The sequence below is a fragment of the Venustampulla echinocandica genome, assembly GCF_003357145.1.
Source record: "Venustampulla echinocandica strain BP 5553 chromosome Unknown scaffold_3, whole genome shotgun sequence".
Taxonomy (NCBI): domain Eukaryota; kingdom Fungi; phylum Ascomycota; class Leotiomycetes; order Helotiales; family Pleuroascaceae; genus Venustampulla; species Venustampulla echinocandica.
Genome location: NW_022474208.1, coordinates 1,603,313 through 1,617,917, shown reverse-complemented (window position 1 = coordinate 1,617,917; position 14,605 = coordinate 1,603,313). Strand labels below are relative to the sequence as shown.

Genomic DNA, 14,605 nt, shown 5'->3' with positions numbered 1-14,605 from the left:
CCGTGGTGGTACGTGCACCCAAATTGGGAATAAAACATAACTATACTTCGTATGAAGCATTAAGAATAAAAGAACCCGGATTAAAAATTTATACCTTCAATAAAATATCAAGAACCTGGCTCCCTGTACGAAGTAAAGATCCGGAATTCCAGCCAAACAGCGGCCGCTAATCGGCTACTGCCGCTAGCACTGCGGCTGTGCCCGCACCCTAGTTCCCGCTCCGATGCCCCACCTGCCCTTCAAAAGAGATACAGTACGTCCATAGGTTCATATGGATACAAGCGTTTGTTGCAGAATATTCTGGGCTGCGATTTTGGTATGCTCTCCACTCCTGCAGGTAGACAGTCCGATAGTCTCGGTTTAACCTCCTTATTCCTCAATGGGACACTATTGGGTCGTTCGTTGCTCACACAAGTCACACCGGCAACGCTCGCCACTCTTGGAGTTTGCTAGCCAATCTGCCTCAATCCGGTTTCTTTATCCCATTGGCGTAGAATCATATCACAGCCTATGCTTCGCTCCTTCGTCTTTCATCCTCTCCTATCGTTCAGTTTCTTATGATTCGCACACTTGACACGCCGACCGAGCACTTACCTGGATGTCCCAAAACCGTAGTGATTGGTTCTAGTTCCCCTTGTTGCTATCCCCCACACTCGCTAATCGCCGTCAAAAGTGTGGCTCCAGAGATCTTGCACAATCTTGCACCCTCCTACATACATATAGAGAAACGATGCGCGTCAAAGCGGGGAAGGACATGGGGAAATTCAAGCCTCCCTCAATCTAATATCTCCCGGTGCTCACGGCACTTTTATAAGCCAATGCAGTAGGTAGGGATCATCGCCAAGACATAGGAAGAACACTTGCCGGCAAGCCAACAACCACTTGGGATATTTGCCCAATATGAATATAATTAAACCATCCTATCACGGGATGATAAATCCGGCAATGCGACCAGCTGATTCGCGGCAGACCTGGGCCATTTTGTCTCTCTTTGATTATCCACACTTCGCTACCTCGCTATTGAACCTAAAGGGAATCAAGCTTTGTTGGGCTGGATGGGGAGGACAAATGTCGATACTGGGAATTCAGGGTAGATCCAAACTTATAAGAGTCGAAGGGATGCGGGACCCCGCTTCCCTGCTTCGCCTACATCTGGAAACCTCTACCTCTCTGCCACTAATACTGTTGAGACCAAGTCCACCGCTGAGATGAAGTCGCTCACTGCAGCCCTCGGGCTCATCGCACCTGTTCTGGCTGGCCTTCGTTTCCCATGCTCGACTTTGACCTTTCAACGCCTTGATCCTGTCGTCCAGCCAGGCTCAAACCCGTCCGCTCATGTTCATCACATCGTGGGTGGAAACGCCTTCAACGCCACTATGACAGGAGATGTTAGCCAGAGGGCCACCTGCACTACCTGCCAAATGGCGGAGGGTAAGTTATACGGCACAGAAAGCAAGAGAGACATTCACTAACTGTACCCTTCAATTTAGACTTCTCTAATTACTGGACTGCCACCTTGTACTTTAAGAATCCTACCAACGGGTCCTACCACCGTGTTCCCGTTGTTCCTGTTCAACCTCTGTTGGGAAATTCGAACGGTGCCGAAGGTGGAATTACTGTCTACTATACCCAGTTTGACTTATCTAAGGATAACCTGAAGCAACAGCCAATCAAAAGCTTCCAACCAGTAATTTCACTTGATGCTATGGCGCCTTTGAAGATACTCATACTATATAGGGCTTTCGCATGACGGTGGGCAGCCCAACTAAAACCTCACAACCGCAAATCGGCCTACGTTACCAATGCCTGCAAGGGAATAACAGAGGTGCAGAGATGCCCGACTTCCCCACCAAGCCATGCTCAGGCGGTTTATTCACTACTCACCACTTCCCTGCGTCAGTACCTGTTTTCCAGAAGGTGTAATAACCTTATGCTAACCGGGTTTAGGTGTTGGGACGGCAAGAACCTTGATAGCCCAGACCACCAGTCTCACATGTACAACACTATCAAGTTGGATGGTTTCACGAACGCCCCAGCATGCCCTTCCTCCCACCCTGTCCGTGTACCACAAGTGACCTACGAGACCACCTGGGATACGACCAAGTTCAACAGCATGTGGCCTTCAGGCGGCCCTAACCCTTTTGTGTGGAGCTTCGAGGGTAGTGGGTACGGTACCCACGCTGATTATATGTTCGGCTGGAAGGGCGATGCGCTCCAGCGTGCTATGGACAAGTCCGAGTGCTTCTACGACGGCTGCGGTTCTATTACGAAGCAGGCCATGGCTACCGCCAACCAGTGTACCATCAAAGACATGGTTCATGAGGAAACTGTAGGATGTATGTCTTCGGATACCCTGACACCACGATATAAGTGCTAACTTGTAGTAGGGCTTACACAGCTCCCACGCATGGACTAACCGGGCTAGTTTGGCAAGAATCCGCCTGTGGCGGTTCTGTTCTACCGTTAAACGTCACGTTCATTCATTCATTCGATCTTATAGGTCATTATGTTCAGATTAGGTTGATTAGTAGCACATAGCCATTTAAATACGCCACTTTTTGTAAATCACAGAACATAAGTGCGATCGTGATCAGGCTCACTATTGGCTAGCCTTTTAAATGACCCCAATACATTATATTAGTATCGGCATAGACCTAATTCCAAGCGATCTATAAACCCAAGTTGATTACATAGATATCTCTACTTGAGTAATCGGTAGGGAATATATCGTTCCTGTTTTCAAAATCGAAAACATATCAATTTCACATTCACGTTACCTTGCATGACATTTGTCTCGATCTATTATTATGCACTGCAGCAGCGTTACATCAGCGGCTGAATCAGAGATGTGGAGTGCGTAACAGTCGTGCTAGTGCTAATTGCAGGAAGAGAGACTCTGCTCTAGCTGCTGCGGACCGGGGGGGTTTAAAGAGGATGAATAGATTATGACAAAGCCTGGAGGGTTTGAGGAACATGAGGGGGAAGCGCGGTGGGGTGTTGAAATTGCAGAACAAGACTTGGAGAAGTGAAGAAATAATGAAAGAATATGAGTGACGTGTTTGGATGAGCCGAGGGATGGCAAGAAGAATGAAATGAATAAGTCTATAGTTGTGACAGAAGAAGAAGAGCTAGCAACCCCTTCCCTTTAGCCCAGAATATTTATATGTTAGGCATTTATTACGAACACGATTCATCTGCTACACAACGGTGATCTCCTCCCCTGCCAAGGATTCTCCCTCAACATTGAAATCAATTCTCCATGCCAGCCTTGCCACCCACTAAGCGGTGTCTAGGTCGGCATCGAGGTATCTATAAACCGTAGTTCTGATACCCGAAAGTATCCCTATAAATACCCCCTATGGTAGCAACATGGTAGGAACAAGGCTCTGGTACACAAAAAGCGACAACAAACTCGAGCTAGATACCTATTTATAGACTATAGAAGAGTGACTCTGGCCACCTACAACTTCCCTAACTATAATAGGGCAGGGAAAAGCGCTGCCTAACAATCTTCAGTACTAACCCTTGGTAGTAGACCCGACGTCGCCCCATCGAATGTTGGAAAAGACAACGTGGGTGTCAGAGTGCTGAGACTGAATAACAGATGGGGTGCCCTGTCCGGCTTGACAAGGTCCATTGTTACCGGCGTCGAGCCAAGCCATCTCCTGTGCAGCGTCGTTCCAGATACTCATTGCCAGAACCACTATGAGATTTAGAGTCAGCAACTGATAGCAGTTTGGGGAGAACTCTAGGTTCTGAAGTTTTAAGAAGGTATCCATAGGTACTTACTCCCGCGCCCCAGAGCCTGGCCCATACCAGCCAGACCACCAGTCGAACCCTCTGAGCCACAACTCGAAATCGTCCCGCCGCCGCCAATTTCCCTCCCGTTCTGGATGTACTTGCGCGTGATCTGGGACAGCCTGCCACCGCTCGCCATAAACTGCGTAACAACTGTGAACGGCTTGCGGGTGTCGACCGTCCCGCCGGGTGCCCAGAAGTTGCGCTGCCCGCTCGCGTACGGGTTGTATCCGCAGCCGCCCTTGTCACAGTTGTTACCATTGCACGGGTGGGGCGTCATGGCCGTCGCCATCGAGTTGGCCTCGAGGATGTCCATCTCATTGCAACAGTAGCCCTGGCATTGAGCGTCGCAGTAGCCGTTGCCGGCCGCAGCGTTGCCCTTGCCGTCGGCCGCCATCTCCGACAGATAAAAGGCGCCATTCTCCCCACAAGGGAGGGCCGAGAGGTCGACATCCACAGAGAGCTCCTGATTGCTGAGGAGATTCATCAGGACGTATTTGCCGTCGTCACCCAGGAGGTAGACGCGCGGGGACGCGGCGTTGAGTACGCCGTTCGTTTTTACGTAGTGATACATGGTCAGCGCGTTTCCTGAGGTAGCAACTCCCATAGCAGTGTAGTCGGCCGCCGTCCTCGAGCCGGCAGCACCTTTAGCATATCTGGAGTCCTGGTCGAGCACGACGGAGGTGTTCTGCTGCAAGCAGCCTCCTGAGGTGGTGCATTTCCATGTCGGTAGCAAGGGATGCTCTTCAGCAGCTTGGGCGACAGGTATGCTAGCTAGCAGCGAGGCTACCAGGCTGATGAACGAGAGTTTGAAAGACATGCTGTAGGAGTTGCTCAAAGTCGCGGGAGTCTGATGCTGCAGTTAGGGCAGCGTAGAAGAGAAGTAGGCTTTTTCATGTCTATATCTCTTCGTCGACTGCTTTTGATCGATCGCCACCTCCGATGTAGGGAACATATATCCGCGCTTTCAATCATCATCTATTTAGGCGTGATGTTTACGGCTGTGTCCCGGGCCGCCAGCCTGGAGTTGTTAGTTTCAGGGAGAGGAGTGCGGGGAGATTATAATATAATACCTGGTTGAGGGTAAGAGCCGGCCAATCCCATATTTGTGGGCATCAAGGCAAAGGACGCTTGCATTGCTCTTGTTGTCACACGTAAATGGTATCCCTCGGTATATCTCGATCGATACCGAATGGAATACTCGTACCGCGAGAACTTGAGGCTTGGACCTCTTGTGTCCGACATCGTGCATTTGGCGGAAGCCATAATCTGCAGGGAGCTTGAAGTAAGCCTCGGGGGCCTTAGGCGGGCTCCTTGGCATAGATGGACAATATAATTTTTGTTCAACTATTGTTTGATCCGTAGGATCTGGAGATAGAAGAGTGATTAAGGGATTGGATGAAGGTCAAGATAGGGGTAGTGGACCAGGCGGCGCGGTGGATCGGGAATTCCGTTGTGTCGGTCTCCGACTAGCTCCGTGACGAGTAATTAACAAACTACAGTACGAGTACTACTAGCCCACCAAAACTATAACCTACATCCACTTATTCATCCACTTATTATTCGACCACCATACTTCCTGTACTACCCTTTTGCCTTAATTACCGTGTCCCGCCTCCTGCACATCTACCTAAGTATTCAGACAATTCCAAAATAACCCATCCGGCAACGCTGCCCAAGTCTCCTCCAGGGCCCTTTGCCGGCTCGCCGTCCCCTATACTCTTCAGCTCAAGGCAAAGCATTATAATCAAAAATTTTAAGTGCCACTAGATGTACTTGATCCGGTTTAGATCGGGCAACTAGGGGGCCCAATCTAGTATCAGAATCGCGTTCTAGAACTACTGTTGTACCCGGTGGGAGGCATAGACAGGGGCGCTATCCTGTATGAAAACAAGTGCTAGTTCCTAGCACCTAGGAATCTGATCATTGAGGACTTCCAGATAAGAGGTAGATGGGTACTTATTCCGCTTCGAGGTTGGATCACGAACTATTATACAGGGTTCTGACCGGAAGAGTATTCCGTCCTTCACTAAACCGGGTCCTCGGCTTGCCCTCGCAGACTTTACCAGGGTAATCATTTGCTGCCCCGCATTCTGCAATGCCCTCCTTTAGTTAAGCCAAGTATTGACCGATGTAGGATCGACTTTAAACTTTATTTTATCCGTGTCGCGCAACTGTATAAAGAGAGGTAATGTGCTGTTGTTTCCCTATAATACCCCGAATATTAGCTTCAACCTATATAACTCTACCACGGGATTTAATAGATACTCACTATTGGCTCTACGTTTATCACACTATTAACACTTATTCTCTATCTCCACTACCTAGACTATGCGCGTACTCCCTTCTATCGCCCTCCCATCCCTACTCCTTGCCAGCGTGAGCCGCGCCCAATATGCAAATATAACCGCAGTCTCGGCTTGCACCGACCCGGTCTATGTCTACTTTCCACGGACCAGAAACTACCCAACACCAACTCCTATCCCCGACAGGTGGCCAAATGGGCCACCTGTAGTTCTTTTACCACCGTCCAATACGTCTCTTACCTATCCTCTCGAAATCGAACCGGCCGACGGAAGCATGACTATCAAATTAGCAGCGGCTGACAACCCTGACGAGAGTCGATTGGATATTTACTACGCTATTGGCAGGGGCCCGTTTTGGTACGATGTAAAAGTCGTCGGCGATGGGTTTGGGCTGGGGAAGGTTTGGTTGGGGGTATCGGACGGGGCATGCCCGTCCGTTCTCGTAGATGAGCAAGGTGTTGTGAGCTGGAAGAGTACGAGTACGCGTGCTACATGCGACACTCGTCTAGTGAGCCTTGTTTTGAACATCTGCATATAAGTGGTATTTCGGAGGGCGTGGACGAAGTTCGGACCAGCGACTACTTAGGTGCGAAGGCGGGAATCAAAAGTACTCATGTCGAGATGATTAACACAGCACGGTTACGAAGCACGTATACATATACGAGTGTCGGAGTATTCCTTTCTCCTGTCTTTACACCAGACCATTCGTCTGTCGTGGCTAGCCGAGGTCTCCCGCCCCTGACAATACCCACAAAACTCACTATAGATCTATCACAGGTCATCGAAACCCTACTTCGCTCAATCCTATTGTAGCTTCCACAACATCGCTAGAAATAGTTCAACCCATCAGCTCCTCGGTCTTTAGAAAAATATCCGATGGGATGTCTACCGAGGATGTTACTGTCAATCCATGAGCCTGGGACATTAGGTGATCGCGGCATTTAGATCCGCATCCTGATGGAGAATGTTTTATCCTCGCTGCCATTGCTGTTGGACACGAAAACGAAGCCGTCTATGGTTTAGCCCCCACGACGGATGCGCCCGTAGTCACGCGGGCGCTTCCACCCTAGCTTCCGCTCCTCCCGCCTGTCAGGAACCCTGGATCTACCTAGGTACTTTATGTCTATAGGTCGGCTCATGGGCGCGTTTGCAATTCTAGCTACACCTACCACTCTGTATGGCCACAATATGACACGCTCTCCTCCGTGGCTAGCTAGGCAGACTGTCTCAAGTCATATTTCTTTATCCCACCAGTTCCCTAGGATCTTTATCGCTCGGCCCGCTTGTAGGATCGCTAACGTTACACATAGTCATTCACACAGCCTCAACTCGACCTCCTGCTCGCGCAGATGTTAAGTTAACAGCCCACGCAGGCAGCCGCCGCAACTACTGCTGTTTGCTAGTCATACTGCCCCAATCCCATCTCTTTATTCCATGTTTGTTCAATCATTGCAGCCCACGCTGGGTAGCCCATATATATCCTGAGCTATGATCCCCAACATCTCCAGGCTGTCTTCTACGCACTGCCTCATATTTCTCGCTCCCCTCTCCGCAACCCTGTGCCTCTCCCCTTCATCATTTCATCCTCTCTTATCATTCAGTGATTGAGAAAATGCCGAAACCGGGGGCGGAGAAACGATCGCGGCCAGATGATGACAGCAGCGATGAACACAATAAATCGCTAAAACGACTGAGGCTGGCAGAGGAGGAACTCCAAATCTCGAGATGGGATATTGGCAGAGAAAGCCCCGCGGAAGCTACCCCAGCCCGCGATCCTAACAATGCTGCTCATCCGCTTGGGACAGCAGAGGCTTGTAAAGCGGAATATAAGTACGAGCCGTTAGATCCATCCAAGAATGAGACTAGACTTCTTTGCATTTTGCCAATCCAGGACAACCAACACCAATCGGAAACCAAAATGGTACACTGCACTCTTTCTCCGGCATCCCTGGATGTTCCTCCAGTTTTCGAGGCATTGTCATATACCTGGGGAGGTGATTCAAACCCATCGCAAATAATTCTGGACGGAAAGCTATTTTCAGTGAGGAGCAACCTTGGAACCGCCCTTCAACACCTTCGATATCCGTCGCATACTAGGATAATATGGGTCGACGCTATATGCATCAATCAAGAAGACACCAAGGAGCGTAGTAAGCAAATTTCAAAAATGCGAACAATCTACCAGCTTGCCAGTGGCGTCATCTCATGGGTGAGCGGTCCAACCACAGTAACCAAACTGGCCTTCTCCCTACTAGATCAACTGAACGAACGGCAACGCGGTGAAATTGGCCGTGACACTCGAACTATTATACATGATCCTGATAATCTTCTCGGCTGGAAAGCCTTCTTGAGGTTCCTTCATCTTCCCTACTGGTCGCGAGTCTGGATTATACAAGAACTGGTAATGGCGAGAACGATCACCATTGTCTGCGGAGAGGACAAGATTAGCTGCACCCATTTGATAGCCATCCAGAAGCTGCTGGAGGTATTCAAGAGCGACTTAAAGCAGCTCATTCCCAAGGATCCCATATTCCGGGACACAAAACGATGGACCGATACCGGACCGAGAAATATGACGGCTGGATTCGAGAATGTTTTATCTGATCCACCCCCGCTGGTGGATACTATTATCACACATCAAAATAAGGATGCATCCGATGCTAGGGATAAGATCTATGCCCTCATCGGCTTGACAAATGCCAGGGACAGCTTCGAGATTGACTATGACAAGAGTATAAGGGAGGTATATATGGATGTAGTGAAATATGCCCATGATACTACTGGCCGGCTTGATATCGTATTCGAACGCCCACGAGAAGCGCCCAAGTTCCAACTCCCTACTTGGGTACCAGACTGGAGTTCCAGATTTCAACTCATAAGTCGTCTACACATGGTTGGCAACGGTAGTCCCGCGGAAGTTGTATTCCGTCTCAAGGAAGGCATTATGGATGCAAAAGGGTTTTGTTTTGATAAAATTGCGGCAATTTCTGAAGAATCCAAGACGCAGTATGCTTTCGACGACGATGTTCGCTACACTATACTGGATTTCCATGCTTGGCGCGGGTTTTTCCGGGCCAAAAAAGGCAGCGCGAGCTACTCAATTGAGGATGATGAAGCCTTCTGTCGCACACTCGTAGGTAACTGCTTTCAGAATAATCCAGTCAAAAATTCGACTAGCCGATCCGGCTACTACCACCTAATCGGCGCCATAGCCCGAAAATCATTGATATTCCATCCAAACATTGAACTCGATGAACAGCTTATGGAAGCTACTCACAGCTGCGATGATCAGTGGGATCACGCTCGGCGCGATGCTTGGAGCTCGATGTTAGTTGGTTGGATTACAACTGCCGTGCGAAAGCGACGATTTATCATTTCATCTGAGGGGCGAACAGGCCTTGCCCAACGGACAGTGAATGAGGGGGATATGATTTGTATTATTCGGGGGTTCAAGCGGCCTGTAATTTTACGACCCCGACAAGAAGGGGGGTTTATTTTCTTAGGGGAGGTATACATAGATGACGGTAAGAAATCGAGCGCCGAAGAGGAGTTAGAGGCAGGGAAACATAAGTTGGAAATTTTTGAAATACATTAACTGGGCAGACAAGATTAGGCGTTAAGGATCATCGGAGAACAGGATGCATAAAATGCAACAATATATTGGGAAAGATCTGGTAATGGTTGGGTTTGGAAATCTGTATTTGGCAAAATGCTTTGGAGTACGTACGCAAATTAGACTGTCATACGGGGCCGCATTGGAGGCGTTTGTTGAACCTTTTGGATACGTCTAAATTGAATAGATTGATTGACTAAATCCAAATCCTGATTAATTAGAGTGATCCAAAAACATGGTTCTTAGATTGAAAATGGGGCTTGGGACAGATTTCAACATGTTAACGAGCCAAGCTGACCCATCTGTGTTCAAGCAGAGTATCAACGCGTAAGTCAAAGTAAGAACTAGTAAATGGCAATATATAATCGTAACTAACGAGCAAAGTGCAAGAGGTAGTAAAATTTCGTGTGAATGTGGGTGGCAAATAAATCCCTACCAGCACTAGCTATTTTAACATATTCCTTATACTTGTACGAAAGAGTAAACACCGGGGTAGGAACATTCTCACAAGAGGTGGGACTCTAGAAGGGTGCAAATAGTACTCAAAATTCTCTCACGCTTAAAAACTAGACAAAGCTATTTCATGGTTCGTGGAGTCCGGGCAGTGATAATATGGAAATATATCCTAGTTCTAGTCATTCTTTCCAAGGCTAGCTAGCCTTAAGAAATAACTGCACGGTGCTGTGTAAACAAAATAGGATCTGGAATGGGGCTTCAAGCGCGAATGAGCATCACATGATCTGATGGCTCATGGAGGAAGGCTGTTCAAATAATACATACGCCAGGCCTAGTCTTTCTTGATAAAGCCAGCTCAAGTGGGAGCTGGATAAAGAATTACGGGCTATTGAAATATAGAAATACATCCAGATACTGCCTTGCTTTACAAGGCCAACCAGTCTCAGGTAGTAACCGCGCCGTGTAGAATACGAATCGGGAACGAGTCGTGACTTCGCGTTCGAATAAGAATTACATCGAAATGAGTGAGGATATTTCTCCAACCGGCTGACAAAATAGAGGGCGCTAAAAATTAAGACACTGTTCCCCTGCGCCGTAAAGCCACAGAAGCCATTTAAGCCAATGTTGGTTGGTGGAGGACGGCGGTTAGAAGATGGAGGATATTTCGACATCAGGCTTTATCAATTTGCGATTGAGGTAATGTTCAATCAATGACAACTGGGAGGAGGAACAGTAATCGGATTCGTTTGCGGACTCCGCGTTTAAGTAGGGAATATACTGAAAGAATCTTGAGCTCCTCTATCAGATAGCAGAGGGAGTGTCCGACGACGTTCAAGACTTCCTGTTCTGGAAGTCGGCTCTATGGTGGCACGGCGGCTAGAACATGGCAAACTTACATCCAGAGCACGCCATTACTTCACTCAAGTAGAAAAGGTGGGGTGAGGGCGCCCTTATGCCTAACTCAACTGCAATCCACAGAGAGGTCCCAAAGCCAGGCCATTCGTCGCATCGTGAAATAATCAGCCGACGATGTAATGCTTGGTCTTGGTACAGAGTATCGATGGGCCACTCGCCATCATGCATTTCCTCGTTCTTCGTACTCCAGTACTTCAGCAGCACTCACACACGAGAACAGCTCCCGGCGCTTGCATGGCGGTGGCTGAGCAGGGGGCCTTGCACGTGCCGGCCATCTATTTGCGTCGCCAATGAGAGGAGGAGAGGAACCGCTCGAGAATACTACGTGCTTACGTAGCTCACTGGTGTAAAGCCTTTCCGCCCAGCGGCCCGCGTTGAGGCCTGAGGGTTGAGGTGATGATGGCGGCGCAAGGTGCAGAATTTCCATGTCACTCACTACATATTGTACGTAGTGTCCCCCGCAGCAACTATCGATTTGGCGATTGTGATTGTGATAATGAGTGAGAGCGAAGCCTCAGCAGATGGTGCGCATACGGATTATTTTGAGGAACAAACCATGGCGTCGCTAAAGCGGAGCGGAGAGAAATGACGACTTGGCTTTCTCCTAGGACGGTCATGCCACCCAAGCCTGGCTTCTGCTCCTGATACGAAGTACTCATCCCCGCAAAAGTCGAGATTGGTTGTGACCGCTTCTATTCTTTGCAACCCCAATCCGTTGAATAGTCGCGCGTCGGGGGTCGCACTGCTGTTCTTCAACGGGAGGCTGGGGAGAGGCAGTGTACGGCGGGCCTGGCCGGTTAGACCCAAAGCAGGCCCCGATCAATCAATCGTACAACTTCCTCGGGATCAGTAAGCATTGTGGTGTGTCTTTGCCAGGCGAGCAGCGAGTGCTGTTCTGTTGAGTCTTATGCATCTATTGATGGTGGGCAAGTCTGTGGTGCAACTCCGACACCATCGGTTTGATCTCTGCGCTCTCAAACCGGCCGGCGTCGGGCCTCGTCTCATGTCACGAAGGCTATCCCTTGCCAAGGAGTCGGATCGGATGGAAGACCAGATGAGGATGTTTCTGTGCGGTGATTAATAATGGGCCAAGAGACGATTCATGGGATGGCCTGGTGGTTGGTAATAGGGTGGTACGTTCGGAGGTTGCAATGCTAAATAGTTATTTGCAAAGACGGTGAGGTGAGGTGTAGGAAATGAACAATGAAGCCAAGACGAAGAAACAAGAAATGCTCCGTAAACCGCCTAGCCTCCCCTGACCGGAACCCCATGGCGCCGCTAACCCACATGCTGCCTAGCATCCCGCGTGGTGCATCTCGGCTCTGCAAGTGCCCGATCCAAGTTCAGTGCTCTGAGTGCTCTGTGTGTTCTACCGCTCTCTCGCTCTCTCGCCCGTATTCCTCTACGCGCCCGCCATCCACCGTCACCCCGCCGCCGCCCAATCGCTGGATCCAGATGCGTCGTCGACTGCCTCATTGTTCGACCTGCCGCCCACCCTCCAGAGACCATTGTTCTATATGCGTCTGATAGGCTAATGTGCACCTGCGGGCGTGGTCCATTGGGAATATTGCCTCTTCGCAAGTCCCCCCGTTGTACCTTGGGACCCGTTAGTACGCCTCTCGCTGGGCGCTGGTACTGGCCGTGCTCTGCCCGCGCTGGTGTCTCCCATGTACATGTACATCATGGGCACATCATGGTACCAGCAGGTCACAGGCGGACAGACGGTACGAACTAATAAATGCAATAATGGCCTCCCCGAAAGAGCTCTAACATGCCTTCCCCCTGGTCGCGCTGTTGCAGGCCCTGGCTATCCTTAAACTTGGGTTCCCGCATCTTGAAGATCCCCTCCTCGCTACTTGTATCACCCAGACCCTCCCCAAAACTTCCCAAACGTCTCATATCGAAGATCCGACACTCTGTTCCCCCACCCACGCTCCCAATTCCTCAAAGGCAATCTTCCTCGCCCGGAGTCTATCCTGATTCTACCACTCTACCACGCTACCCCTTCCAGATACACCTCCTGGACCCAGACCACCACGTTCCATATGCCTCCCTCCAAACCTTGAATTGCATTGCCCTTCCATCAGTCCCCTCCCCGCCGCTCGGATGTCCACTGTTAGAGGAAATCTGAAAACCCGCTTCATGGTCTGTTCCCCCCGAAACATACCATCCCGATCGGCTGAGAAGAAGAAACCCCCGGCTGCCGGTGTCTGATACAATCCAAACGTGAAGGCGGATCCTTGGGATCCCGTCTGCTGTCGCCCAGCAAAAGCCCGGCCTTGGGGCCCAGAGATATAGTCCATCGCCCCCCCCGCCGCCGACCCAGTGAACGGGTCTTACCTACTCGACCAGCTGCTGTGCACTCGCCGCAGTTGTCCGTAGCATTCCTTTCTTCAAATCTATTCTTTCGTTTTCGACTTTCCGCCGGTTCGGATACTTGCCCCGCAACAACCCTTCGACGCTCTTTTCTTGTTCGTCCCAGTATTACCGTTTAATTCAAACCCTTCGATTCGACATTTGGTGCCTTTTGGAGAGTTTTAAATAGGGAAGAAGGAAGTCGGACGAAACGGGATTCAGAAGGAGGATAGCGCAAGGAACTTGAAAGGATATCTGGAATATTCGGAATCATGGGAAAGCTTATCAAGAACCACTGGGCCCGTCTGATAATCCTCACGGCTGCAGCCTGTATGTGTTTTCTCTCCCAATGTTTCGCCTCCCCCCTGCTAACTTTATTTGTGTAGACCAAGTCGCAGCTGGAGTCCACGGTTACTTCTGGCCCAAAATCTTCTGGGACTTCTTAACCAAGAACCTCGACGGAGCGGTGAAGCCTTTCCCCATATTGCAAACCATCAATGTGATAGCTGGGATTTTTATGTTTGCGTGGGAATGGCCGCTGGGATTACTGGCCGGGTCGTGGTTGCACCGCAGTATTGAGGCGAGATTGGTGGTGCTTCCGATGACGATTCTGGTTTCTGCTCTGTTGTACCAGGCAACCAATGCGGCGTTATATTATCTGGTGGGCATGATTGTATATTTCTGGGCATACAGTGAAGGAGAGGTGAGTTCCCCCATCTACATCTCACGCCTTGTATGGAGTGGCATAAACTAACAGTTTGATAATATAGGTTGTGGTAGCCAAACCATGGTCACTTCCCCCTCGAAACAGGCCAGGGAAAGTATAGTACTCCCACGAGTCTGTACTTCCCTCGAGAGCCCGCGCACGCGCCCGGCCTCTTGGAGTGTTATTATTCAGGGCTTTGCACCCATCAGTGATCAATCCGTCAATTCTGCCTCTGTCTGACAATCAGATATTGCACGCTTACGTACATACAATTGACCCACCATACAAAGATAATCCATCAAATATCAAGAAAATAAAAATCAAAGGGATGTGGCACGACAGTTTTATACATGAAACTTAGGGAGTTGTGATGTTTTAATGGATATACCATTTTTTTGCGTGTGTTGTTTTTTACGCCTACACAGACCTTCCTTGACGAGCATCAGCGTCGGCGTA

At 49.6% G+C, this 14,605-nt stretch overlaps 4 protein-coding genes across 4 annotated transcripts; 3 read left to right on the top strand and 1 right to left on the bottom strand.

Annotated features, from left to right (window-relative positions):
- Positions 1–1,208: 1,208 nt before the first annotated feature.
- On the top strand, positions 1,209–2,416 carry BP5553_06129 (Uncharacterized protein; the record flags this gene model as incomplete). The annotated part of the gene is made up of 5 exons (XM_032014752.1): positions 1,209–1,431; positions 1,491–1,687; positions 1,738–1,895; positions 1,948–2,336; positions 2,388–2,416. 5 exons carry the CDS (start codon positions 1,209–1,211, stop codon positions 2,414–2,416), a joined length of 996 nt encoding a protein of 331 aa, XP_031869433.1.
- A 1,102-nt stretch (positions 2,417–3,518) lies between these two features.
- Positions 3,519–5,540, bottom strand: BP5553_06128 (Glycoside hydrolase family 7 protein; the record flags this gene model as incomplete). Its single annotated transcript, XM_032014751.1, has 4 exons — positions 3,519–3,703; positions 3,790–4,648; positions 5,006–5,166; positions 5,429–5,540. 4 exons carry the CDS (start codon positions 5,538–5,540, stop codon positions 3,519–3,521), a joined length of 1,317 nt encoding a protein of 438 aa, XP_031869432.1.
- Positions 5,541–7,716: 2,176 nt separating this feature from the next.
- BP5553_06127 (uncharacterized protein) lies at positions 7,717–9,699 on the top strand (the record flags this gene model as incomplete). Its single annotated transcript, XM_032014750.1, has 1 exon — positions 7,717–9,699. The coding sequence occupies one exon, from the start codon at positions 7,717–7,719 to the stop codon at positions 9,697–9,699; it is 1,983 nt and encodes a 660-aa protein (XP_031869431.1).
- A 4,016-nt stretch (positions 9,700–13,715) lies between these two features.
- BP5553_06126 (Uncharacterized protein) lies at positions 13,716–14,270 on the top strand (the record flags this gene model as incomplete). Its single annotated transcript, XM_032014749.1, has 3 exons — positions 13,716–13,773; positions 13,830–14,146; positions 14,214–14,270. 3 exons carry the CDS (start codon positions 13,716–13,718, stop codon positions 14,268–14,270), a joined length of 432 nt encoding a protein of 143 aa, XP_031869430.1.
- Positions 14,271–14,605: the final 335 nt, after the last annotated feature.